The sequence below is a fragment of the Malaclemys terrapin genome, chromosome 13 (assembly GCF_027887155.1).
Source record: "Malaclemys terrapin pileata isolate rMalTer1 chromosome 13, rMalTer1.hap1, whole genome shotgun sequence".
In the NCBI taxonomy this organism is placed as follows: domain Eukaryota; kingdom Metazoa; phylum Chordata; order Testudines; family Emydidae; genus Malaclemys; species Malaclemys terrapin.
The window spans coordinates 27144862-27171535 of NC_071517.1; the positions used below are offsets into that span (position 1 = coordinate 27144862).

The 26674-nt window shown below is 52.3% G+C and overlaps 1 protein-coding gene across 1 annotated transcript in view; it reads left to right on the forward strand.

Annotated features, from left to right (window-relative positions):
• Positions 1-19634, forward strand: part of LOC128848292 (E3 ubiquitin-protein ligase TRIM39-like) — a 31459-nt gene extending 11825 nt beyond the window's left edge. Inside the window, exons 3-7 of the mRNA XM_054048204.1 lie at positions 6017-6112; positions 7947-8177; positions 9069-9091; positions 9177-9280; positions 17689-19634. Coding sequence (XP_053904179.1) covers positions 6017-6112; positions 7947-8177; positions 9069-9091; positions 9177-9280; positions 17689-18248 — 1014 coding nt within the window. The 3' untranslated portion in view covers positions 18249-19634. The remainder of the gene's footprint in view (positions 1-6016; positions 6113-7946; positions 8178-9068; positions 9092-9176; positions 9281-17688) is intronic.
• The last annotated feature ends 7040 nt before the right edge of the window (positions 19635-26674 follow it).

The window sequence follows — 26674 nt, forward strand, 5'->3', positions numbered from 1 at the left end:
TCGCTAGCTGGAGGATTCTCTGCAACTTGAAGTCCTTAAATCACAGGATTTGGGGACTTCAACAGCTGAGTCAACGGAAAGTGGGTGGGTCAGCTTTTGTGGCCTGCATCATGCGGGAGGTCAGACTAGATGATCATATGGTCCCTTCTGACCTTAAAGTCTATGAGTCTATGATCTTAGCAGCACTTAGTAGGAGTCATGCTGAAAACTACTGGTCATTTCAAATGGCATTGACTATGATCAAAAACATGTAACCTTCTAAAAATCTTGCAAACTGTACGTGATTAAGCGTCCAGTGTGTCTGAGTCCACAACCAAGGTGTTTGAACAACCTAGCCAGGATCATGTTGAATTTGCTGGCACATAGTATATCACTTCATCTTCTTCCAATATCTTTGTCAATCCCTGCTAACTGACATGACTCCAGGCTATGAACTTCATCTGTATGATTCCAAGATGGGCTTTGTGAAGAGCTGCCAAACCTGAGACTGAACTGATTTTGGAATGATCATTCACATTTCCCATAAGATGCAACTGTAATTCACAGATAATTCACGTTGACATGACATGAATTGTGTAAACTGGGGATTCTTATAATCCAACCCTATACCTTGTAGTACCATTCCCTCACAAGAGAAAGCACATCATCCTCAGCAGTTTCTTTGTTGATTCCTGTGGTGACCTATCCATCAAGCTGAGATAGAACATTTCATCTGAAGTTTCTTTGGGTAAATGAGTTTGGGTATGGCTTGTGTGATAGCCTATCAGCATTGCCATGCTGAGTCCCTTCATGGAACTGAATAGTATAGGAATGAGCCAAAAGTAGCAATGCCCATCATTGCATGCGAGCAATAGCTAATGAAGGAATTCCATGTTTCAGTCCAAATATTGAAAGTAAGGGCAATGATCCATCTGCAAAGTAACATGTCTATGTAGTGAGGCAGAGTGGCCTCCCACTGACCCAGAGGGGGAGGTACCTGCTTGGTGGAGAATGTGGGCAGCAACCCGACCCCTGCAGTAAGAGATCCTGCATATGCCATACCTTAGATAACCCTAATTGGAGAGATGGAGCTTGACAAGTTCATTAAGTATCTGGCCAAGAGCCAACAGCAGCAGCACGTGTCATAACTCCAGCAACAACAACAACTGGTACAGGTGTTGGGGGCCAAACAACAGCAACTGTTCTGGAATTTGGGGCCCAACACCATGAGGATCAGCAACTGTGTCTCCAATAGCTTGTGACCCTGCTGCCTGAACCCAGCGGGCAACCTCCCAGGGGCACAATGAATCCCCCACTTTCCCATTGTCCATATGGCTTTCCAAGATGGGACCTGAAGATGACCCCAAAGTATTTCTTGTGATGTTTGAGCAGGTCACATTGGTTGCCCGGTGCCCTCAGAGCAGTGGGCCACCCTCTTGGCCCTCTATCTGACTGGGGCAACCCAGATCGCCTATCGGGGGCTCCCAATCAATGACGCACAAGATTATGGATGCATGATGCTGGCCATTTAAGATGCCTTGGACATCATGCTGGAGACCTTCCGCCAGTGATATTGGACTAACACCTATCCGCGGGGTGCCTGGCCGCAGGTTATCGCCCAGGAGATAAAAGACCTCTGCTGGTGATGGTTGCACCCTGAGCAATGGTCAGCGGACAAGATCACTGAGCAGATCACCCTAGAGCAGTTTGTTCCTGTCGTCTTGCCCCAGGGGAGGGTTTAGGTACTCTGGCACTGACCCACAACACTTAGTGCAGCTGTCACCTTAATGGAGGACTTCTTGGATGCTGAGAACCCTATTGGGCCAGGAGCCTGAGCCCTGGCCTCAACTCCCGGCTTGATGCTCCATGGCCTGGCAAGGAAGCCCAGGCCGAAGGCCGAACGGCACCCTGGAATCCAAACCCATGATGATGGGGCCAGCAACACCTCTCAGTGACCTGAGCCACATGGCACAGATGCTCCGACGCCTCTGACAAGAAGAGTTGAGACCACAACCCAAATCCCTCCACGGAGGTAATCCCCTGGTCAGGGCAACTAGAGCTTGGACCCTGCTTCTCCTGCAGCCAGCTTGGGCACTTACAATAGAAGTGTCCTGAGATGGACTGCATCTTCAGCCAAGTCTATATTGGAGAGTCTCGGGCCAGCAAACAACCACTGTGGAGGTTGGGTGAAAACGAGTCACAGCCCTCAGACTCAGACTGTAGGCAAAACCTCATCCACCAGGAATTCGCCCCTGACCTCACACAAGCGTGTTGAGAGATATACCTCCAATGTATCCACGGGGATGTAAAATCGTACACCAGTGCCCAGATCTCTCTGACCATTAACAAACTGATGTGGGGGTTGACACTGGAGTTGGCTCCCACCTCACCTATCCAGTCATCCTGGGACGAGACAGCCTTCTTCAGAAGAAGAGGAGGAGGCTGAAGAACCCCAAGGGGAACACCCTGATGAGCCCCCAGTCCCAATAACAATGTTGGGCCTTCTGGTGAAGAGTCCCACGATGACCCCCCCCTTACAGATTTTTGTTGCAACCAGAGGGATGCGCCCACGCTGAGCCGGGCCTACAAACAGGTAGGCCAGGTCAACAGAGCCGTGACTGATCTCCTGAGGCTGCACAATGGACCCAATTCAAGCTACAGGCGATCACTTCTACCATGTTACTCAGGACTCCCAAACTCAGGAAGTCTGGACCCAGTTGTTGTCCCCCACTATGATCGGAAAGCTATCTTGAAGCTTGCCCATGACGTTTCCATGGCTGGACATCTGGGACAAGAGAAAAACCTGGCCTGAGTTCTGTTGTGCTTCTTCTGCCCTGGAGTCCATCGGGAGGTAAAGGACTCGTGCCCTGAGTGCCAACTAGCTGCCTCCCTGGGGTGGCGAAAGCACCCTTGGTCCCCCTACCCATGTTCGGGGTTCCCTTTGAGCAAATTGCGATGGACCTGGTGGGCCCGCTCCTGAAGAGTAATGCGGGGTTCCAGGATAGCCTCATACTGAAGGATTATGCCACTCACTTCCCCGAGGCCATCCCACTATGGAACACTTCCATCGCAGTAGAACTGGTGAAGGTATTCTCTTGTGTGGGCCTTCCCCATGAGATTCTCATGGATCAAGGGACCCCACCACTCCGGGGTGCTCTCTCTGCACTGGCTGCTTCCCTGACCCACTGATCATTACATACAGTTCAAAGCAAATACAATTTATTAAACAGCAATCAATTTTTAAAAATAAGGAAAAAATGGGAAAGGTTAAAAGAAAACACATCACCCTACTCTGTGGCACAGGGACATCATAACCAGCGTCTTGGAATGTCAGGGAAGTTCAGTCTGTTCCTCACAAGTCTCAGGCCCCTTCTCAGGCCCTGGCTGTGCTGCAGGGATGCTGCGGGTCAGACACTTACTCTGGAGGTGCCACATGCTCAGGCTCTAGGTGGCAGGACCCTTCTTCCGAGTATCATCTGCCCCGTCAGGGTTACGATCCCCCTCCAAGTCTGGCCTGCAAGGCATGTTGGCTGGGGACATCACCCTGCGCTGGGCCTGCTGCCCAGGGTCCCCCTCGCTCTCTCCAGTTGCTCACCGCATCTGGCTCTGGACTGCTCCAGCCCCAGCTCCACCACAATGTCTCACCTCCAGCTCCACTCTGCCTCAGCACGGCTGCTGCTGCTGCTCTGCCTCCAGCTCCCTGGGCTGCTTCTCTGACCCTCCGGCTCTGGTTGCTGGAGCTCTCCTCCCAGCACAGGTCTGCTCTGTGGGCTGCTTCTGTGACTCTGCTCCACATACTGACCTGCTTCCTGAGCTGCTTTTCTGGCCCCTCTGGCTGGCACAGCTCTGCTCCCCAGCTCAGCTCAGGCCCCTGCTTTCTCCTTAGCTCGGCCCCGCTCTGTCTGACCCAGGCAATTCCAGCTCACATGGAGGACAGGACCCCCCCCACCTCCTGTCCTGACTCCCTGATTAGTCTCCCCGCCCTGTCAATCAGGCTGACCTGGAGCATTGGCCTCTCCCCATTGTTCCTGGGGACTGTCAGTCTCAGAGTCCTGATTTCACATCAACCTTTCCCCTTTCTTTTGGTACGGAGAGCTAGCCAACCAAAAACCCGCAATGAGTTTTAGTAAGGGGACAACAGTCCTCTTACACTAAAAGTGAGCTGATGAAAAAACAGCTTCTGTCCTGGTGGTTTTCTTGTCATCTGAAAAACAGTGCTTCTATATCGTGATGCCAACTTTTCCCAACCTAGTGCTAAAAATTCCCCAAATCTGCTGAAAAATTCCCAGATACAGTTTTTTATTTCAACATCTCAAATAGGGTTACCATACGTCCGGATTTTCCCGGACATGTCCGCCTTTTGGGCTCCAAATCCCCGTCCGGGGGGAAATCCCCAAAAGCCGGACATGTCCGGGAAAATTGGGACATGTGGGCGGCAGTGCTGGGCCGGGGGCGCCGAGCGCCGGGGGTGCCGGGGGCCGGCGGGGCCGAGCGCCGGGGACCGAGTGCCGGGGACCGAGCGCCGGCGGGGCCGGGGACCAGGGGGGCCGGGGGCCGGCGGGGCCGAGCGCCGGCGGTGCCGGGGACCGGGGGCCGGCGGGGCCGAGCGCCGGCGGGGCCGAGCGCCGGCGGGGCCGGGGGCCAGCAGAGCCGGGGGGGGTGCTCAGCCGGGGGTCCGGGGGCCGGGCTGGGGGGTGTTGAGCGGGCCGGGGGGTGCTCGGCCGGGGGTCCATTCCCGGGCCGAGGGGTGTTGAGCGGGCCAGGGGGTGCTCGGCCGGGGGTCCGGGGGCCGGCGGGGCCGGGGGGTGCTCTGCCGGGGGTCCGGGGGCTGGGCCGGGGACCGGCAGTGCTGGGCGGGCCAGGGGTGCTCGGCCGGGGGCCGGGCCCGGGGCCGGCACCTCAGGGCCTGAGCCGACCCAGGCTGGAAACGCCGGGGGGGCCAGCCTGGCCCGCGCCTCCTCCCCCCACACACACCCCTTACCTGCTTCAGGCTTCCCGCGAATCAAATGTTCGCGGGAAGCAGGGGAGGGGGCGGAGTTGGGGCGTGGACTTTGGGGAAGGGGCGGAGTTGGGGGCGTGGGCAGGGCTGGGGGCGGAGTGTCCTCCTTTTGGAGGCTGAAAATATGGTAACCCTATCTCAAAGGAATGTAATATGGCCCTTCTGAGGCCTCCCCTGCCCAGGTGAGCACTAGGTTCTGCAAGGCTGCAGCTTGGCTCAGTGTCCTCAAACTTCAGCTAAACTCCTCCATTCCTGAGAAATCTTGGAGCATAGCAGACAAGTGGGAAAGAGTCTCCCCCAGGATCAGTGTCTCAGCCAGACAATGCCCCAGAATGTGTAGCTCTGGCCCTGCTGCCTCTGCCCAGGTTATTCTCCTGGCTTTGTTATTGAAATGTGCATTTTGCACAGGGCTGGACTGAGGCACCCCAGGGCTCCAGGCACAACATGCTGACAAGAGGCCCTGTCGTGGTCCTGGCCCCATTAGCAGTGGCTGTGGAAGGGGCCACCCACCCAAGGGCTGTCTGTCCCCACAGGACCAATAGCAGGAATCCCCTCCCTCCCACTGAGAGAGAGATACTCGAAAAGGGTCAGGGAGCCCCCCCAATCCAGCAGCCAGGGTGTCTATGATTGGATGGGGGAGCTGAGTCATATGAGCTACCCCCTGCTGCCACACAAAGCCCCACTTTTCGGGGGGTTGGCTGGCCCCCGGAGCAGTGAGGCTTGGTGTCAATGTCCCATACACATAAATGGGGCAGTCCCCTCTCAGGGCACTAGGCTCAGGCTCTCTACAGACTCAGGCAGGAATCGCTGTATCTGTCACATTTGGGGCATGTTTTCAATATTTTCTTTGCAACCCAGAGGGTTTGAAACATTCTCTTTTTAATGGAAGCCAAGAGCCGGATTTTATCACGACTCCAGTAGCTGGGGCCTAGACATGGGTTTGTAGTGCCTCTTTTTCATCTGGCCCTGCCTCCTGCAATCTCCACCCATCAGGAAGTGCAGATTAATGGTTGTTTATCACACATGTTGCCCCTGCAGGTGAAACTCCAGGAAGCTCTGGGCCCTCTGAGGCAGGAGCTGGAGGAGGCCCTGGAGCGGACATCTGAAGAGGAGGAGAAAACCACAGAGTGGCAGGTGGGTGTCTGGGTTTATCCTTCCCCAAGCCCTTCTCCCTGCAGTGTTCCTAGGGTGAGGGGCCAAAAAGCTATAGGCTGACATTATAACCTGCTCTAGCTGTTTGCCCCGAGATGGTGCCATGGTACCAGGAGCAGGAAATGTCTCTGAGGGGATCACAGTAAAGCAGACCAGGGGACAGTTCCTGTCCTGTGATCAGTGGCAGAGACTCAACTCCAGGCTCTCAGGGGGCAGGAAGGAGATGAAACACTCTTACAATAGGGGGTGCAGTGTTTGCATGTGAGTCCATTGCCTCATCATACCCTCGAACCATGCTGGGTAACTGCAGACACAGACAGCCCTCAGGAGTGCAGATCCTCAGAGGCACTCTCTGCATATCCACACGCAGGGCACCAAGCTCAGTGTGGGCAGACGTTGCACTGGCCTTTAGGAGTTTGGTCCTAAGGGAACAGAGCTCAGGGCAGCCCTGGGAGTCACTCAGCTGAGCAGACAGAGACAGCCCTGCTCCTCTGCCATCCTCTGCAGCCATCATGGGGCCCCTTGACTCATTAATCCTTAGCTGCTGTCTTCTACAACTATAACTACATGGCTGTGTGCAGCCAGCCAGCCTGCCAATATTCACAAAGCAGATACTAGTAGGTTGTAGAAGGCTGGCATTTGTATAGAATATATATATTCTATTTGTTCACTCACACCCACTACCGGCATTCGTTCCATACACCCAACCCACACTCATTTCACACCCACTGTCATTACACCCCCCCACACACAACTGTTTTGTATACACACACACACACACACACCCCACAGAGTCACAGTCCTTATGCTGCAAGACCCAGCGCCGCCGAGAGCGGGTTCGGGCTCCAGTGAAAAATTTTTTTCAGGCCCCCCACCAAGGGCGGACCGGCTAAACAGGGCCAATGGGGTGGGGGGGAGGAAGTCGGGCCCGGAATTTTTTCGGGTCCCCCAGCAAGGGCAGACCGGCTAAACAGGGGCCGACGAGGTGGGGGGGGAAGCTGGGCCCTGGACCCCCTTCTGGACCGCCGGGCCCTGATAATTTGTACCGGCTCCCCCCCCCTCATCGGACCCGTCGAGACCTGCCAACTCTAAAGGGAACACCCCAGTCTGCTGGGAAAGCCCTTCTGATTGGCTGCCTTCCCCCTGCCTGATAGTGATGGACTGCCTGGTCTCTCAACCTGTGTAGCAGGTACAACTCCCTCTTCCTAGGTACGTAAAGAGCTGCCCCATTTGCTGCCCCCTGTCTCCCCACCCCCACATACAATTGCCTCTGTGTGCTGGTTCCCCCCTGCCCCACACCACTGCCTCCAGGCACTGACCGCTACCCGGCATGTATCTCTGCCTCCAGGTACTGGCCCCTCTTCTCCCCTGATCTGACCCCCTACTGAACCCTCAGATCCCCCTTACCACAGGAGTCTTCTGGAGCAGGACAGTGGGTTTTAGGGAATTGCCAGATGCTCCGACTCAAGCATCAGTGTTTAAGGGGTCACTGCCTACCCTAATCCAGTGAGCGCACTGGGATCTTCAGAACAAAGGACACAATCTGCCCACCCTGCTGCTCAGACCCCCCACTCTACAGCGCAGGAGGGGCTGAAGGTGGGAAGGGGATACAGGGGCAATAGTTGGGGTGGGACCAAGTTGCTTTTTGCAAGAAGGGGATTTTGCAATTCCATTACCCTGAAAACTTATCCATGTTCGTGATCCCTGCAGCTCATGACTCTAGCAACCCTGCTCCCTAATCTGTGAGGCAGACTCAGCATGCCGTGTGCCCAGCTCTGACTCCTGGACTTTGTTCCTTTTCCATTTTTTACCAAAGGAAAAAGTAGAGAATCGGAGACAGTTGATCACATGTCAATTTAAGAAATTGCACCAGTTTCTGAGTGAGGAAGAGCAGCTGTTACTGCAACGACTGGCGGAGGAGGAGAGGGAGACTCTGCAGAAACTACAGGACAATATAACAAAGCTCTCAGAGCAGAGTGCCACTTTGCAGCAGCTGATCACAGAGGTAGAAGAGAAATGCCGGCAACCAGCTGCTGAGCTGCTGAAGGTGGGACTGTTAACAATCTCCCCATCCATCCCTGCAGCATTAAACTCTCCAGTCAGTGGTTAGATCCCAGGAATTAGTGACAAATCCTATTTCCAGTGCCTAGTCTGACAGTTTCCCAACACAAACAGAAGCCCAGGCATGAGGCCCTGTCAGCACTGACATGCACAGTCTGTGTTGGAGGGAAAGGGAGACAGTGGGGGCTTAGCCGGTCAAAGGGATGGAACAGAAGGAGCAAGGGGCTGATGTGGTCCCTGCTATGAATGCTGGAACTAGGCCCAATGTGGCTGATGATCAGAGATTCTGAGCTGTGCAGAGGCGGGGGAGGAGGGGCGGCAGAGGGGGGAACCCAGAGTGAGATCTCAAATTAATTAATGCTGGGGACCTCCATTTCTGGGTGCCAGCCTGAGACATCTGGGGCCTGATATTGGGAAGTGCTGAGCACCCTCACATCCAGCTGAAGCAGTGGGAGCTGAAGCTGCTCAGGGTGAGGATCTGTACACTGTCTCCTTAGATTTACAGCAGGAAGCTGGACAGGAGGGAAGCTGGAGACAGTTTGGGTGGAAGCTCTGCAGGGAAGTGGAGGGACAGACAGAGTTATGTTAGGGATGTTGCTGCTTTTCTTGTTCCAACAAAGCTCCTTGTTCAGTGTTCACAAAACAATCACATTCTTCCAGTCTTCACCATTGTCACATGACACCTAGCTCCTTTGGGAATCAAAACCAGGGTAGACAGGGCACCTGAAATCGGTGATCGCTGCTGAATATCCTGCACAAAAGAGTCTGGCCCTGATGTGTTAAATGTTGTGAATTAAATCTGATCGCATGTGGAAAGTCACTCAGTATTTTCGCACATTGTGTTAACCCAGCTCACTGACTCTCTGTCTCCTTTCAGGATGTGAAAAGCACATTGATCAGGTGTGTTTCCATTTCCATTTCTCCTATTCCCGTGAGCGATGTGTGCGCAGAGCAGCCGAGTGATGACGGGATGTTTTCTTCACAGGAGTGAAAATGTGACACTCCAGGAACCAGAAGCTGTTTCTCCTGCCCTGAAGAATGTGTATAAAATCTGTCTTGACATGAAGGAAATGCTGGAGAGATTCACCGGTGAATGAAAGTTACTGTGCTTGGTTTCCTTTACATGTGGGTGGGGAGGAGAATTGACACAGGCAATGCTTGAGTCTTCCAGTTGGAGTGGCTTACACGCAAGCACCGGAAGCTCCCTAGAGGCTGGGGCAACAGTGCCCAGACTATGGCCCCACCCCACCGAGGCCCCGCCTCCCATCCTCTGTTCCAAGCCTCCCCATTTGCCCCTCTCTGCCCCCTCTCCCAAGCGCCCCACACTCCCTATACCCCAGGGTCCCCATCTGCAATGGGTAAGGCCCCTCGCTGTCACACAGCCTTTAGGGACTGGGCAGTGAGTGTTATTATTGATATAGTGCCCATGAGTGAGCCAGGGGCTGCCAGACCTGGATGGGCTCCTAGTCTGAGTGCAGACAAAGCTCAGCAGGGGGAGCAGCAAATTCTAGGGGGAGATGGGTGTGAGGGTCCCAGTGTGAGGCCGCCCAGTCCCTGGGCCTGTCTTTTGCCTTTCTGGATCTGACAGAGTACTGTACTGACCCTGTTGGCTCCATACTGGGCCCTGCATCACCCCCAGTTCAGCATCCAGCCAGCAGGGGACTCCGTACCCCCAGGGCATGGTGCAGGGCAAATGCAGCGTGAGGTCAGTGGAAGCTGCCAGGGAGCAGGAGCAGCCTGAGAGCTGGAACCGGGACTCTGGGAACCAGGTGGGAGGCACAGCACCCTGTGCTCAGTGTTCACTCAGTGATACAGGCTACGCTGGGGTCAGATATTGTGGTGAGGGGCCCACACAGACAGACTGCAGAGAGCGAGGCTCTGTCTGCATGGGGAAGTGGCAACAGTTCAGTTAAACAGGTGCCACTTTTGCACTCATTATCCGGTGAGACCATGAACCCCCCACTGCCCCCCAGCTGGCTCAGGTGACCCTGCAACAAGAGCCCTGCCTCAGCTTCCCCTCTTCAGCACTCCTTAAATTACCTCACACAGTCCAAAAGGTCTGAGACAAAAGTCCCCTGCTGGCGTCTACTCTGAGCCCAAATAAACGCCAAAATAAGATAATTACCTTTGCTCGGTTTCAGCCCCGACTCTCATTCTAGCTCCTCCCTCTCTTTGAGTCAGGAGTTTTCAGCCCTCCTTCCTGGAGCTGGGCTCGGGTCAGACTGTACCTTTGTTCCCTGCAGCTCTCACCTGCAGTTGCTTTCTCCAGCTAGGTGCAGTCACCCAGGCTTCTGCCCTGCTGCTGCCATGGGCGTCACATCTAGGGCCTTGTCTACACTACCCCGGTAAGTCGACCCAAGTTACACTGCTCCAGTTAAGTGAATAACATAACAGGAGTTGACGTAGCTTAGGTCGACTTACCGCAGTGTCTTCACTGTGCTGTGTTGTCCCGTCGACTTCCCTTGCACTTCCCCGAGAGGTGGGGTTCCGGAGTCTATGGAGAGCACTTTGCCATCGTTTTAGTGGGGCTTTACTGGACCCAGTGATTCGATTGCAGCAGTGCCGATCCAGCCATAAGTAGAGACAGGCTCTAGGAGCCCATCTACCCTAGGGGCGCTCCTCTCTCTAGGAGCACTCCTTCCAGGCTCCTTGCTATGGTGAACTCTCCTGATCAGCTCTCCCGGGAGGAACTGGGAGCCCCTTTTCTCAGCAGCTTCCTCTCTCTAGGAGTTGAGACCTGCTAACCCTTTATCAAACTCACTAGTTAATTAGCTGCCAACCAGCCAAACAGGGATATAACTACTTCCAGCTTGGTCTGGTTTGGCTCCTTCTCCCTTACAGGAGCCTGTCAAAGGGCCGGTCCCCATGACACTCAGATTTTGAGCAGCAAAGCTCAAGTTCAGCTCAGATCAATTCCTGACCCACATAAAAAAAGAACAAGTTAAAAATCAGTTAGAAAAGTTAGATGCCTGCAAGTCACCAGGGCCTGATGAAATGCATCCTAGAATACTCAAGGAGCTAATAGAGGAGGTATCTGAGCCTCTAGCTATTATCTTTGGAAAATCATGGGAGACGGGAGAGATTCCAGAAGACTGGAAAAGGGCAAATATAGTGCCCATCTATAAAAAGGGAAATAAAAACAACCCAGGAAACTACAGACCAGTTAGTTTAATCTCTGTGCCAGGGAAGATAATGGAGCAAGTAATTAAGGAAATCATCTGCAAACACTTGGAAGGTGGTAAGGTGATAGGGAATAGCCAGCATGGATTTGTAAAGAACAAATCATGTCAAACCAATCTGATAGCTTTCTTTGATAGGACAACGAGTCTTGTGGATAAGGGAGAAGCTGTGGATGTGGTATACCTAGTCTTTAGTAAGGCATTTGATATGGTCTCGCATGATATTCTTATCGATAAATTAGGCAAATACAACTTAGATGGGGCTACTATAAGGTGGGTGCATAACTGGCTGGATAACCGTACTCAGAGAGTTGTTGTTAATGGTTCCCAATCCTGCTGGAAAGGCATAACAAATGGGGTTCCGCAGGGGTCTGTTTTGGGACCGGCTCTGTTCAATATCTTCATTAACGACTTAGATATTGGCATAGAAAGTATGCTTATTAAGTTTGCGGATGATACCAAACTGAGAGGGATTGCAACTGCTTTGGAGGACAGGATCATAATTCAAAATGATCTGGACAAATTGGAGAAATGGTCTGATTTAAACAGGATGAAGTTTAACAAAGACAAATGCAAAGTGCTCCACTTAGGAAGAAAAAATCAGTTTCACACATACAGAATGGGAAAAGACTGTCTAGGAAGGAGTACGGCAGAAAGGGATCTAGGGGTTATAGTAGGCCACAAGCTAAATATGAGTCAACAGTGTGATGCTGTTGCAAAAAAAGCAAACATGATTCTGGGATTTATTAACAGGTGTGTTGTGAGCAAGACACGAGAAGTCATTCTTCTGCTCTACTCTGCTCTGATTAGACCTCAGCTGGAGTATTGTGTCCAGTTCTGGGCACTGCATTTCAAGAAAGATGTGGAGAAATTGGAGAGGGTCCAGAGAAGAGCAACAAGAATGATTAAATGTCTTGCGAATATGACCTATGAAGGAAGGCTGAAAGAATTGGGTTTGTTTAGTTTGGAAAAGAGAAGACTGAGAGGGGCCATGATAACAGTTTTCAGGTATCTAAAAGGGTGTCATAAGGAGGAGGGAGAAAACTTGTTCACCTTAGCCTCTAAGGATAGAACAAGAAGCAATGGGCTTAAACTGCAGCAAGGGAGGTCTAGGTTGGACATTAGGAAAAAGTTCCTAACTATCAGGGTAGTTAAACACTGGAATAAATTGCCTAGGGAGATTGTGGAATCTCCATCTCTGGAGATATTTAAGAGTAGGTTAGATAAATGTCTATCAGGGATGGTCTAGACAGTATTTGGTCCTGCCATGCGGACAGGGGACTGGACTCAATGACCTCTCGAGGTCCCTTCCAGTCCTAGAATCTATGAATCTATCAAGTTAAACCCAATGAGCCGCACGACACTGGGACAGTCACACAGGGGTTTGCTCCGGGATCACTACAGCAGTATTCAAAGTGATTTTAATTAACCCAGTGAAGTTTTCTCCTGTGGCCAAGCCCTGGGGCCCTCACGAGTGGAGCAGGCTCTGTAGGGACCAAGACCTCATAAGCCTGCTTGTCTGCAGCATGGAAATTTGGCCTGTCCCATCCCTCAGGCCCACACATACATTGCTTCCAGAAGTGCAGAGACGTGACAGCCACCATGTGGGTCAGACTGGATTGAAGCAAGACTGACCACTGTGATGTCCTGCACCGAGCTAGTTCGCACCGAGATCACTAGCATAACAGTCCCAGCAGTGCACACAGCCCCCAGTGCTCCTGCCCTGTCACTGATGGCTCTGATAGCTCAGGGCACTAGCTCTGTCACCTGTTGAGCTGGCTGCATCCAGGCCATGGGTGGGTCCCAGATCCCCTCTCCTTCCAGGGTGGGAGGGGAGTGCGTACCAGCCCTGGCCCCTGATCCCCGGGGAACATCTGTGCATTTGCCAGGTGCGCAGACCTCTCTGGGTGGAGACACTTTCACACTGACCCAGAAATTGGTGCTTTCGCTCCCCTGCCCTGGGGAGTGAAGGGAGGGGCCCTGGGGCTGCTGTTCTTCATCCCAGGAATGGAGGGAAGGGGACATGAACACAGACAAAGTCCCTGCATGTGCTGTGAGGGGCCAACCCAGCTCTCCTAGAGGGTGCAGCCTGTCAGCACCACAGGGGCACGGAGAGCTGGGCCAGGAGCAGAAATACTGTCAGAGCTCAGGGTCCCAGAAAAACCTCTTCCCATCAGGGCCTGCAGAGCCTGTAATCTCCAGGGCTGCCCAGAGGATTCAGGGGGCCTGGGGTCTTCGGCGGGAGGGGTCCTTCCACTCCGGGTCTTCGGGGCCCTTCAGCGGTGGGTCCCGGAGCGAGTGAAGTACCCACCGCCGAAGACCCAGAGCAGAAGGAGCCCTCGCCACCGAATTGCCACCGAAGACCCGGAGCAGAAGAAGCTCCGGGTCTTCCGCAGCGGGTCCTTCACTTGATCTGGGTGTGTTGAGCGGCACTGCCACCAAAGACCCGCCGAAAACTCTCATGGGGGCCCCTGAAAACTCTCGTGGGGGCCTGGAGCAAATTGCCCCACTTACCCTGCACCTCCCCCCCCGCCCTTGACAACCCTGGTAAACTCTATGGGGACCCGTCTGGGCAGCCCCAGCCTGGAGCAGCTGTTTGAGGAGGGCACAAGCCCTGCAGATTCACTGGGCAGCGTCTCAGTGCCTAGGCCCAGAGATCTCCATGGAGGGGACTCACACACTGATGGCAAAGCCCAGGGAGTCTAAACCCCAAGGGAGGAGCAAGGATTTCTTGATTGTGGTTGTGAATTCAGAGCTATAGAGATGCTTCCCATATTAACTCTGATCTTGCCCCCTCTGACTGTGAAATTAAACTGCTTCCCACCTGCAATTTTTCCTCAGTGCTCTCCAGCCTGGGAAGAAAACATTGGACATTGCAGGCCAATCTGGCTGGGCACAGGGAGAAAATAGAGTGTTTGACTTTGTGAAATGTCTTGTATTTTGAACCCAAAGGCCCAGATCCCCAAAGAGACATAGGTGTTGTGATGCTGAGCACTTCCAGTGCCTAATTTTTAATCACAGGAACAATACAGTATTTCACAAAGCCTTAGTTAGGTGCCCAGGCTCCATGTATCTATCTCTGCTTTGTCAGCCCCGAAAGGGAACACCTCGACTGGAGTCAGGCGACTTAGGCACCTACAGCATTTCTTGCGGGAATGAATTGGATGCCTTTCTCACTCCGCTCAAAACAGCCAGAGGAGGTTCAGATGTTGCTGCCTCCCTTATAACTTTTAGCCCTGTGCTTAGAGTACTTACCTGGAATGTGGGTGATCCTGGTTCCTACCTCTTAGGTGAGTTGCCCTAACCCCTTGGGTATGAGAGAGGCTGTTTTGGGCCTTCCTCACTCTCCCCTGTTGAAGCTGTTGCATTGTGGATTAAATAATTAAAGGTCATTGGGCTAGAGAGCGAATTTGAGAATGAGCCTACAGCTTGTTGGTTCGGCCACCTATCTGTGAGGTGGGAGAGCAAGGAGCTAGTGCCCCTGCTCCAATGACTCTTTAATTATTTATCCACCTTGGAACATCTTCAACAGGAGAGACTGAGGCATGCCCCACATCAGCATAGCCCAGTGAGTAGAGCACTGTCCTGAGCCCTATTCAAATCCCTTCTCCCCCTCAGGCAGAGGTGGAGCTTAAACCAAGGGTTCCCCACATCCTAACCACTAGGCTAACATTTATGAGGGAAGCCCTTCCCCACCAGCTGTTCTCTGTGACCTCACCTGAGGGACCCGATCTGATAGACAGGCCCTGAGCACACCTACCAAACTGAGCCTGGCACACAAGTGAAGTGGCTGCACATGTGTCTTCTCCCAGTCCGTGGATCATGCTGGGGCTCAGGCAGGGGATAGGCATCTTCATGCTTAGAAGGAGCCAGCTTTGTGCATGATGAGACGGGAGAAACACAGGCACTGAGGGAACTTTTACTGCACAAACTTAGGCTCTGAGTGAGTTTCAGTGCCAACAGGGTCAGCAGGAGTTTTAGAATAATAGAATAGATTAATAAAATCATAAGACTGGAAGGGACTTTGAGCGGTCATCTAGTCCAGACCCCTGCACTCATGGCAGGACTAAGTATTATCTAGAACATCCCTGACAGGGGTTTGTCTAACCTGCTCTTAAAATCTCCAATGATGGAGATTCTACAACATACCTAGCCAATTTATTCCAGTGGTTAACCACCCTGAGAGTTAGGAAGTTTTTCCTAACATCCAACCTAAACCTCCTTTGTTGCAATTTAAACCCTTGCTTCTTGTCCTATCCTCAGAGGTAATGAGCAACAATTTTCTCCCTCTTCCTTGTAACAACCTTTTATGTACAATACATGAAAACTGTTATAATTTTAAGTATCAGAGGGGTAGCCGTGTTAGTCTGAATCTGTAAAAAGCAATAGAGGGTCCTGTGGCACCTTTAAGACTAACAGAAGTATGGGGAGCATAAACTTTCTCCTTGCATCTGAAGAAGTGAGGTTCTTACCCACGAAAGCTTATGCTCCCCATACTTCTGTTAGTCTTAAAGGTGCCACAGGACCCTCTGTTGCTTGTTATAATGTTACCTCTCAGTCTTCTCTTTTCCAGACTAAACAAACCCATTTTTTTTCAAAAAGCAACAGAGGGTCCTGTGGCACCTTTAAGACTAACAGAAGTATTGGAGCATAAACTTTCGTGGGTGAATGCCCACTTCATCAGATGCAAGTAATGGAAATTTCCAGAGGCAGGTATAAATCAGTATGGAGATAACGAGGTTAGTTCAATCAGGGAGGGTGAGGTGCTCTGCTAGCAGTTGAGGTGTGAACACCAAGGGAGGAGAAACTGCTTCTGTAGTTGGATAGCCATTCACAGTAGTGAGACAAACTGGACAGTCACTACGCAAGAGGATAAATGGATACAAGTCAGATATCAGGAATGGCAATATACAAAAATCTGTAGGAGAACACTTCAACCGCCCTGGCCACACAATAGCAGATGTAAAGGTAGCCATCTTACAGCAAAAAAACTTCAGGACCAGACTCCAAAGAGAAACTGCTGAGCTCCAGTTCATTTGCAAATTTGACACCATCAGATCAGGATTAAACAAAGACTGTGATGTTTGCAAATTGATTGCTTAATTATTTGCTCCATTATCTTTCTGGGTACAGAAGTTAAGATGACTGGTCTGTAATTCCCCAGGTTGTCCTTATTTCCCTCTCCCGTCTTCCATGACTTTTCAAAGATCACATCACAATGGAGCTTAAACCAGGGACTTAGGCCCAAGCTCTTTTTGTGCAGCCCGAAGTGACTCAGGTGCACACATCCTATTCACAGTCACTGGGATCTGTGCTCCTCAGTCAGTCAGACACAGGCAAAGATCCACCTCTGTCTGTGCAGTGCCTGTGGCACAACAAGAAACCAGCCTGAGTGGCCTCTAGACCCTACTTCAATGTCCTCCATGTCCCCCTGGCACCAACCTCTCTCTGCAACTCCCACAGCACCTGCCCCTCTGGGTCCCTTGCTGCTGCCCCCAATTCCTACCTCCTGCCCCACCCCTGAGCACCTTCCCTCTGCCCCCTGGCACCTGTCTTTCCTCTTCCCTCGCCCCCACCACCTTTGTTCCTGCAGCCTGCCCTTCCTCCCTCTGCCTCCCTGGCATGTGTCCCCTTCCTCTGCCAGCCCTTACCTCTCTCTTCTCCCCAACCCCCATTACTCCCCTCCCTTCCCCCATCCCCATGTCATGCGCTCGTCCCCTCTCCCCACCTCCAGAACCTACTATTCCCCAATATCCTCATGGCATCTGCATCTTCTCCCTTCGCTTCTCTTGCCACTCATCCCCACCCCCCTCATGCTTACCCCTCCCCTCCATCCCAGCACCCACCTCCACTTGCTTCCTTTTGCCCCATCCCCTGGCACCTGCTTCTCCCCTCCCCCTCTGGTCCCTGCCCCTCCCCTTCCCCCATAACCCGGGCACCCACCCCTGTGCCACTGGTGTCTGCCCCTTTTCCCCCTCCCCAATGCCCTTCCCTATACCCCCCACACATATCCTGATTCCTTGGTGCCTGCCCCTTCCCTCCCCCCACTCCCTGGAGATCTCCCCCTTCCCTTCCCGTCTGCTCCCCCTCCCTGGCACTTGTCCCTCCCCTCTTCTATGTCCCTCACAAGCACCCGCCCCCCTTCCCATCTCCTCTCTTCTCCTTCTCCTGCCCCCTTGGTCTTAGATGCAGCCCTGACTCCCCTTAAATGGCCAGCAACCCTGTGTCACAGCAATTAATGGGGACACAGGTTAATTTCCCTTTGATCCCAGTAACCAGCCCCTGCCCCCAGGGGTGACTCTGTGACTCTCTCCCCAGTGGATGTGACTCTGGATCCAGACACGGCTCATCCCAGCCTCATCCTGTCTGAGGATCAGAAAACTGTGACATACGAAGACAAACAACAGGATCTGCCTGACAATCTTAAGAGATTTGATACTTATCCCATTGTCCTGGGCTTTAACAAATTGACGGGAGGGAGGCATTACTGGGAGGTGGAGGTGGGAGACAAAACAAACTGGACTCTGGGGATTTGTACAGAATCTGTGACAAGGAAGGGGAATATCTACCTATCACCTGAGAATGGGTTCTGGACAGTGTGTCTGAGATATGAGGAATATAAGGCCCTCACGTCCCATTTGACTCCACTGTCCATGAGTGTCAGGCCTAGACGAGTGGGGATTTTCCTGGACTATGATGTGGGTGAGGTCTCATTTTACAATGTGACTGACAAGTCCCATCTCTTCACTTTCACTGACACCTTCTCCGGGACGCTCCACCCTTATTTTTATACTGGTTACAAAGAGGGGTTTAGAAACACATCTCCCTTGATAATCTGCCCAGTCCCTGCTCAGGCTGGAGGGAATCTCTGTGCCTGACAGTGACACCCATGGAGAAGCCTGTCCCCTCCCAGCGCTGACCAGCCCCCAGGTGTGTTCCCATAGGGATGGTCTAGGGCATCACCTGCCTGCCACCGCCTCCCCCCCAGTTCCCAGCACCAAGCCTGTGAGCTAGGGTAGAGGAGAGGGGCAGAGGGGGGATGTAGGCTGCTGGGTTGTGGGCGTGCAGAGGCAGAGATGTGTGTAGATACAATGTCAGGGGTGGCTGCTGTTGCTGATGTAAGGGGGACTGTTGTCCCCTTACTGAAACTTAGTGGGGATTTTTGGTTGGTGCTCTCCCAGTACCAGAAGAAAGGGGAAGTGCAGATGAGAAACCAGGACCTTGGACTGACAGTCCCCAGGGCCAATGGGGAGAGGCAAATGCTCCAGGTCAACCTGATTGACAATGCAGGCAGGCCAATGAGGGAGTAAGGAGTGCGGGGTCCCATCCTCTGTCTGCCCAGAGGGGCCGAACTAGAGCCACAACAGCCAGAACGAGAGAAGCAGCCCAGGGATCAGAGCTGGAGGCAGAACACCAGTAGTGCTGAGGCACAGTGAAGATGGGGCTGGAGCAGTCCGGAGCTGGGTGTGGTGAGCAGCTGGGGAGAGCGAGGGGGTCCCTGGGCAGTGGGCCCAGCACAGGGAGACCCCACCAGCCAAGAGGCCTTGCAGGCCAGAACTGACAGTGAACCATAACCCTGATGTGGGGGCCGATGCTGGGGAGAAGGGTTCTGCCACCTAGAGCCTGAGGGTGTGTGGCCATTGCCAGAGTAAGTGTCCAACCCGCAACATCCCTGCAGCACAGCCAGGGCAGGAGGCCTGGGACATGTGAGGAAGAGCCTGTGAACTGCCCTTAAATTGCAGAGACTGCTGTTTGTGATGTCCTCATGCCATGGAGTGGGGTTACTTGTTTCCTTTAACCTTTTACATTTTTTCCTTATTTTTTTAATTGGTTGCTGTTCAATAAATTGTATTTGCTTTGAAATGTATGTAATGATCAGTGGGTCAGGGAAGTGTCCAGAGTGGAGAGAGCACCTCAGAGTGGGGACACTCTAGCCTTTGTCCTAAGTGACCATGACAAGATTGTGGGTCAAGCCCCCGAGGAATCCTAGGCCCAGCATTGTTGGGGTTACAAGGACTCTGCCACACAGGAGAGTGGAAGGGGAGCCCTTGAGGTCAGGCAGGCTTCTGTGTAAAGGAACTGGAGGTGAGGACTAAGATCCTTTCTCTAGCCAATTCCACACGGGTAGTGTATAAGACAGGAAAGTTCCCCACAATAGTGGGACCATTTCCCCGCTTACACTAGGGTGGAGTGGGACGGGGACTGCAGCAGTAGGAAGTGAAAAGCCCAGATCACAAGAGGAAGACTTGGGGGAGGGGTATGTAATGGGGGGAGGGGAGAAGAGGCCACAATGAAAGAGAAGAGACCCCAGTATGGGGAGGTGGAGCTCTGAGAAGTGGGTGGGGAGATCCCAGGGAAGGGCTAAGTGGGCAGAAGAGAGGGATCCAGGAACAGAGAAGGCTGGAGCTAGGGAAGGGAGGAATGGTGTTGGGAGAGGTGTGGACGGGGTAGGCAACGTGTCCATTCACGGACACAAGTGTCCGTGGCAAAAATTTTAAGGTCCATGGTAAGTTTTCAAAAAACTTTGAATGACTGAATGACATAGCGCCCCCCCCCCCCCCAACCCCTCAATGTCCATCACTAAGTACAATAATTTTGCCAAGTGTCCGTCGCACAACATGGTGGTGCTGACCCCTGGGTGTGGGCGGCCCCCTGCACTCTCTGTTGTTTTTGAGGAGCCACTGAGCACATGTGGCTCTCAGAATCCTCAGTGCAGACAGAACTGATCAAGGTCCCATCTATACCCTTAGTTGCACTGCCTCACAGGGCATCTGCGGAACCCAGCAAGACTTGGGGGAAGGGGAGCATTTAGCAGAACTTTATTCTATTGCAAACCCTACCATGGTGTTAGCTGGACTGGGGGGTTCTGTTCAGTAACCAGATGCCTGGGCAGGCAGTTTGATATTGTATACAGGCCTATAGTGGGAGAGTAGGAGTGAGTGTGGAGTTGGATGGAAAACAGATCCTCGGAGTGATGGTGAAAAAGTAGCAGTCATTGAAGGGAAAGCCATCCATCAGAGAGAGAGACAGTGGGACAGGGAGAAGTGACAATGGGATGGTATTGTGTAGAAATGCCAGGGCCAAAATATTTCTGAAATACCCCATGTGATGCTGAGAGTCCCTCAATGACAACTGAATCAGAAATCAGCGTAACTCATCGGAGGTCTGACACTCACTACCTCCAACACAGTGTTGTCATAATATGTATCTAAATGGTGTCATGTAAGTTATCATATGTAAACTGGTGGTACACTTGTCCCAAAAATCAGTGTGCCAATTATTACTACTTTGTCAACTTCTAGCATGCAAGCCCAGCTGAATGCACCTGGGTGTTGTATAAAATTGAATGTAATGAAAGAAAGGCCTAGTGAAGGTATAGCTGCCCTAATACTATCTCAATGTGAACTACTGAAGGTTATTGAATTTGTCTGGCAGCCAGGACGGGTGGGTATCCTAAAGAAAAGGCTCCCAAGAAATTTATTGAACTGCTTTGGGTAGAGCTGGATTAGATGTTGGAGTGCTGGATGCTACTAACATAGAGGTAGTGGCAAACAAATGAAGTTATGTTCATAAAGTAAATCATAATCCTTAGAAATTAGAGGATGTGATCTTGAATTTCATGTACCCAAATTTAAACATAGTCAGTTAAAAGTGTCTTATACTTTGTATTCTATTGTAACACCTGTGCCCCTTGGAATGGGTTTAACTGCTTTACAAACACTGCTTGTACCCCCTGATTTACAGAACCAGCTAGATACTGCAAAACAGGAAGGGCGCAGTCATGGTTCACCGTGCATCATAATGCCAATGAAATTAAATGGGTATTTGCAAGAATTGGCCAGGACCTGTCGCACCACTGGTGGGAAGTGTTATTGGGATGGTCCCCCACTGGCACAGGCATCCTGAATTTGGCCCTGCACCCCATCATAGTAATCTTTGGGTGCCAAATAGTAGTGGTTTTTGTTACCAGCCTGTTGACATGCTGGAGCTGGCGCAAAATCTGGCAATTGCAAGCCCCCCAAGAGATGAGTCAGTGGTTACTGCCACCGGCACTCATACCCCTGGGAAAGGAACATATCGAACTTGTCGCCCCTCCCTCAAATGGGAAAGGAGGCTAAAATGATCGCTTGTCAATTGCTATGCTTCTGTACTAAATATGGGATGCCAACAAGAAGATCATTTGCTTGGTCTCAGCTGAGAGCCTTGAGCTTTCATTGGATTTCAACTCAGGTGCATCCAGAAAAGTTGTGACAGCGACCATGTAAAGGCCTCCTTGTGTGAAAGGTGACCTTTAAGGAAGGGAAAGTGTACTGGGAGATTTTGGCAAACCAGTAAAGTGCCTGAAACCTGTGCCCTCAGGAATGTGTCTAACAGGGTCTCAAGGCTGCAAACTCTGGGAAAAAACGACACCTGGTTAATCAATAATCAGAAGAAAACCTCTTGCTTGACTATTGAAACTGCTTGCTTAACAAGTTTTCTTTTAGGGACATGTCATTCTATTGCTAATGTATAAATAATGGGAAAAAGTTTGAGGTGGAGGAACTCTTTGGGGACTGGTCTCTCCCACTGGATGCATCTTGTGTTCCCCACCAGCAGACGGGCTGCCGCTGTGCCACTCCAGAGCCCACACTTAGCTTCAGTAATTATGGGGGGTTGGGGGTGTTTTACTAACTGTCGCGGACATGTGGAAGTGCTTGAGACTAAGTAAAATTTAGCTTTAAGTGAAAGCACTCTTGTGTTGTCCTGTTTGTGCCAGCTATCTATCAGTCGGACGGCCGTGTCTCCCCTGATTTATTTCCTGACACCACCTCGCACAGAGTAAAAGTTACCAAGAGCTTTGGGTTTAAAGAACCCCAGGTAACACTGCTCTAGAGAAGGAGCCTCCCTTACCAATCACCCTTGTGGTCTGTTTGCAGTCCACCTGAGACTCCTCAAACCCAGGCCCCAGCCCACATGTAGACTGTTTGTTGCTGGCTGCCTGAGCCTCCTCAAGCCCAGGCCCCAGTTCAGTTATAGACTCTGTTTAAGGGCTGGCAGCTTGAGCCGCCCTTAAACAGTCACTCAGCCCTATTGTGGGTTCTTGACTGTCCTGCGGACTCTGGTCCTGGCCAGACGGACCGGACTGAGTGGCCTCCCTCACCATGGGAGAGTGAGGGACCATTGCACATGGTGGAGAATGTGGGGAACCTCCCCTCCCCGGAGATAAGGAGATGAGCTAACTATAAGGTACAATAGACGTCTCCACCCTTCCCCGGTACGTAGAGGATGGAGATTGAACGGCTGATCAAATGGCTTGCCGAGAGCCAGCAGCAGCAGCAACAACAGCTGCTGCAACAACGCGGCAGTCAACAGCAGCAGCTGATTCGGGAGTTGGGGACCCAAAACTGCGAGCAACAACAGCAATGCCTGCAGCAGCTCATGGCCCTTTGGCCGAACCCAGAGCATCCCAACCCCAGTGGGGCCATGGGACCCCCTGATCCTGTCATGCCCGTACGCCTGACCAAGATGGGGCCCGACGATGACCCCGAGACATTTTTAATTATGTTTGCGAGAGTTGCCTCCCCAGCTAAGTGGCCCTCGGCCCAATGGCCACTTTGTTGGTGCCGTATCTAACGGGTCTGGCCCAGGCCATCTATAGGGCGTTTCCCATTGCTGAAGCCCATGACTATGAGTGACTGAAGGCTGCAATCCTTGACGCTCTGGAGATCACCACTGAGATGTTTAAGCGGTGGCTACGGGAGAAGACGTACACCCCGGAAGCCCGGTCCAGAGTGGTAGCCCAGCAGGTGAGAGAGGCATGCTGGCAATGGCTACAGCCGGAAAAGCGTACGGGGGCTGAGCTAGCAGAACAAGTGACGCTTGAGGATTTTTTGCATATCCTTCCAGCATGGGGAAGGACTTGGGTCATATGCCACCGGCCGACTACGCTGAGCAAGAGCATAGCTTTGATGGAGGACTTTCAGGTGGCAGAGACCCCTGTAGGACCAGGACCCCATCCTCCAACCGCCATGCCAGTCCATTCTCGTGAAGAGAAGACCCGGGGCCAGAGGAGCGAACCCTGACCTGACCCAAGACCCTTGGAGGGACGGGAAGTCGGCCAGGCCCGACGAAGGCCCCGGAGAGAGTGGGGGCCACTGATAGATGACCCCATTGAAGGGAGACTCCAGGCCACAGAGCCGCCTGCCCCATCACCTACTGCATCAGATCAGCCGTGACACCCTGAACTTGGCTGCTGTTTCACCTGTAGCCGTTTCAGACACCTCTGTCAAGAGTGCCCGATGATGGACTGCAATTTCGGGCGGGTCTGCTCGGGAGAGGCCCGGGCTCGGAAGCAGCACTATCGGGTAAGCTGACTATCCCTATGACGTGAATGGAGCCCCCGTTTATTGATTCGGGATGTGGGCAGATGCTTGTCCTCCAGGGTCTCGTTCCACTGTCCGACCCACCCCTTGGGGTCGTGCAGCTCCAGTGTATCCATGGGGATGTGCGGCCGAACCCCAAGGACCAGGCGACCCTAACCATAAAAGGGGAAATCCAGACCCTGATGGTTGGGCTAGCCCCAAAGTTGGCGCACCCAGTCATCTTGGGCCAAGACTGGAAGGGCTTCGCGGCCTCCTGCAAGCAGTGGCTGGTAGAGCCTCACCTCTAGAAGCTGCATTTGAAGGTGAACCCATAGGGGAAGCTGACCATGCCCGGGGGGACCCCAGCTGGGATGACCAAGGCATGGGCAGCCCTAAACCCGACACTCTGGAAGAAGGAGGGAAATCCAGGGGACACAACCAGAAAGAGGCCCCAATGTTGGGGATGGACTTTAGTTGTGACCAAAAGGAGGACCCCTCCCTTAGGAGGGCATACGAGCAATTGGCTAGGGTTAATGTTCCCCCTCAGGCCACCACATACCCCCATTTTGAGTTGGTGGGGGATCGCTTATACCGGATCACCCGCAAACCCCAGACTGAGGAAACTCGAGCGCAACTCGTCGTTCCGCGATGCCATCGACGTGCAGTTCTGCAGCTGGCCCATGATGTCCCTGAAGCTGACCACCTGGGCCATGAGAAAACTCTGGCCCGGATCCTGGCCACTGGGGATGAAAAAATAGTCTTCTCTAGCCACAGTCTATGACCTGGAGCACTGTCATCTAACTAACCCCTCACTCATCTCTTTGACTGTGGAGGACTCCTGTCCTCCCAAACCCCAGTACCTCATCTCCCCCCTCACTCCCAGGAGCACAAGGGATTGGAAGGGGGAGAACTCCTGGAGCTGCAAAAGGAGAAGATATGCATGGAGGGGCAGGGGAAGATGTGGGGGCTTCATGGTCAGAATTGATCATAGAATATCAGGGTTAGAAGGGACCTCAGCTAGTCCAACCTCCTCATAGACTCATAGACTCATAGACATTAAGGTCAGAAGGGACCATTATGATCATCTGGTCTGACCCCCTGCATGCTGCAGGCTGCAAGACCCTTCCCTGGACTCTACCGTTGAAGTCCCCAATCCTGTGTTTTAGTGACTTCAATCGGCTGAGACCCTCCTGCTAGTGATCCCTGCCCCATGCTGCGGAGGAAGGCGAAAAACCTCCAGAGGCTCAGCCAATCTACCCTGGAGGAAAATTCCTTCCCGACCCCAAATATGGCGATCAGTAATACCCCGAGCATATAGGCAAGAGTCTCTAGCCTGACCCTTGTTGGCCATTATGCTGTTCATGTACCATTGCTTGGTTTTCATTGGCTACTATGTTTTATCATTAAACCATTCCCTCCATAAACTTATCCAACTTAATCTTAAAACCAGACAGGTCCGTCGCCCCCACCGTTTCCCTCGGAAGGCCGTTCCAATATTTCACCCCTCTGATGGTCAGAAACCTTCGTCTAATTTCAAGCCTAAACTTCCCCCCGGCCAGTTTGTATCCATTCGTTCTCGTGTCCACATTAGTACTAAACTGGAATAATTCCTCTCCCTCCCTTGTATTAACCCCTCTGATATATTTAAAGATAGCAATCATATCCCCCCTCAGCCTTCGCTTTGTCAGACTAAACAACCCAAGCTCCTCTAATCTCTTTTCATACGACAGGTTTTCCATTCCTCTGATCATCTTAGTCGCCCTTCTCTGCACCCGTTCCAGTTTGAGTTCATCCTTTTTAAACATAGGAGACCAGAACTGCACACAGTACTCCAAATGAGGTCTCACCAGCGCCTTATACAACGGAAGCAGGACCTCCCTATCTCTACTAGATATACCTCGCCTAATACATCCCAAGACCGCATTGGCTTTTTTCACCGCCACGTCACATTGCCGACTCATAGTCATCCTGCGGTCCACAAGGACCCCTAGGTCCTTCTCCTCTTCCGTTACTTCTAACCAATGCGTCCCCATCTTGTAACTAAAATTGTTATTATTCGTCCCCAAGTGCATCACCTTACACTTTTTACTATTAAATTTCATCCTATTTCTGATACTCCAATTCACAAGCTCATTCAAGTCTCCCTGCAGAGTATCCCTATCCTCCTCCGAGTTTGCAACTCCTCCCACCTTCGTATCATCCGCAAACTTTATCAGCCCACTCTTGCAATCGGTCCCGAGGTCAGTTATAAATAGATTAAATAAGATGGGTCCCAAAACCGAACCTTGAGGCACTCCACTAGTAACCTCCCTCCAACCCGACAATTCACCCTTTAATACGACCCGCTGCATTCTCCCCATTAACCAATTCCCTATCCACCTCTGGATTTTCATATCGATCCCCATGTTTCTCATTTTAACCAATAGTTCCTCATGGGGTACTGTATCAAAGCAGGACCAATCCCTAAACAGATTTTTGCCCCAGATCCCTAAACAGCTCCCTCAAGGATTGAACTCACAACCCTGGGTTTAGCAGACCAATGCTCAAACCACTGAGCTATCCCTCCCCCCAATGTAGGTTTAAGGTCAGAGGTGAGGACCAGTGCCGTAATTAATAGCTGTGCTGGGGGACAGGCAGATGTGGGGAGGCTGGGACACAACATTAATTAATTGGGGGTGGGGGATTAACTGGAGGCTCTGCATCAGCAGAGAACCTGGGATAGGGAGACCCAGGGACTGAGGAGTGTGACCTCCAAGCCATCATGGAAGGGATGCTGCTGTGGGAAGAGTTGGGGGTGGTGAGATGTCATCTGGATGAATGTGAGCTGGCTCTATGAGGGGGAGAGGGAAGTACAGGGCAGGTTTAACCAGGAGAGAAGAAAAGAAAGGGGGGGGGAGTGAAACAAGAGTAAAGGGAGAAGCCTAAAGAAAGTGGGGGAAACTGAAATAAAGAGTGAAAGCAAA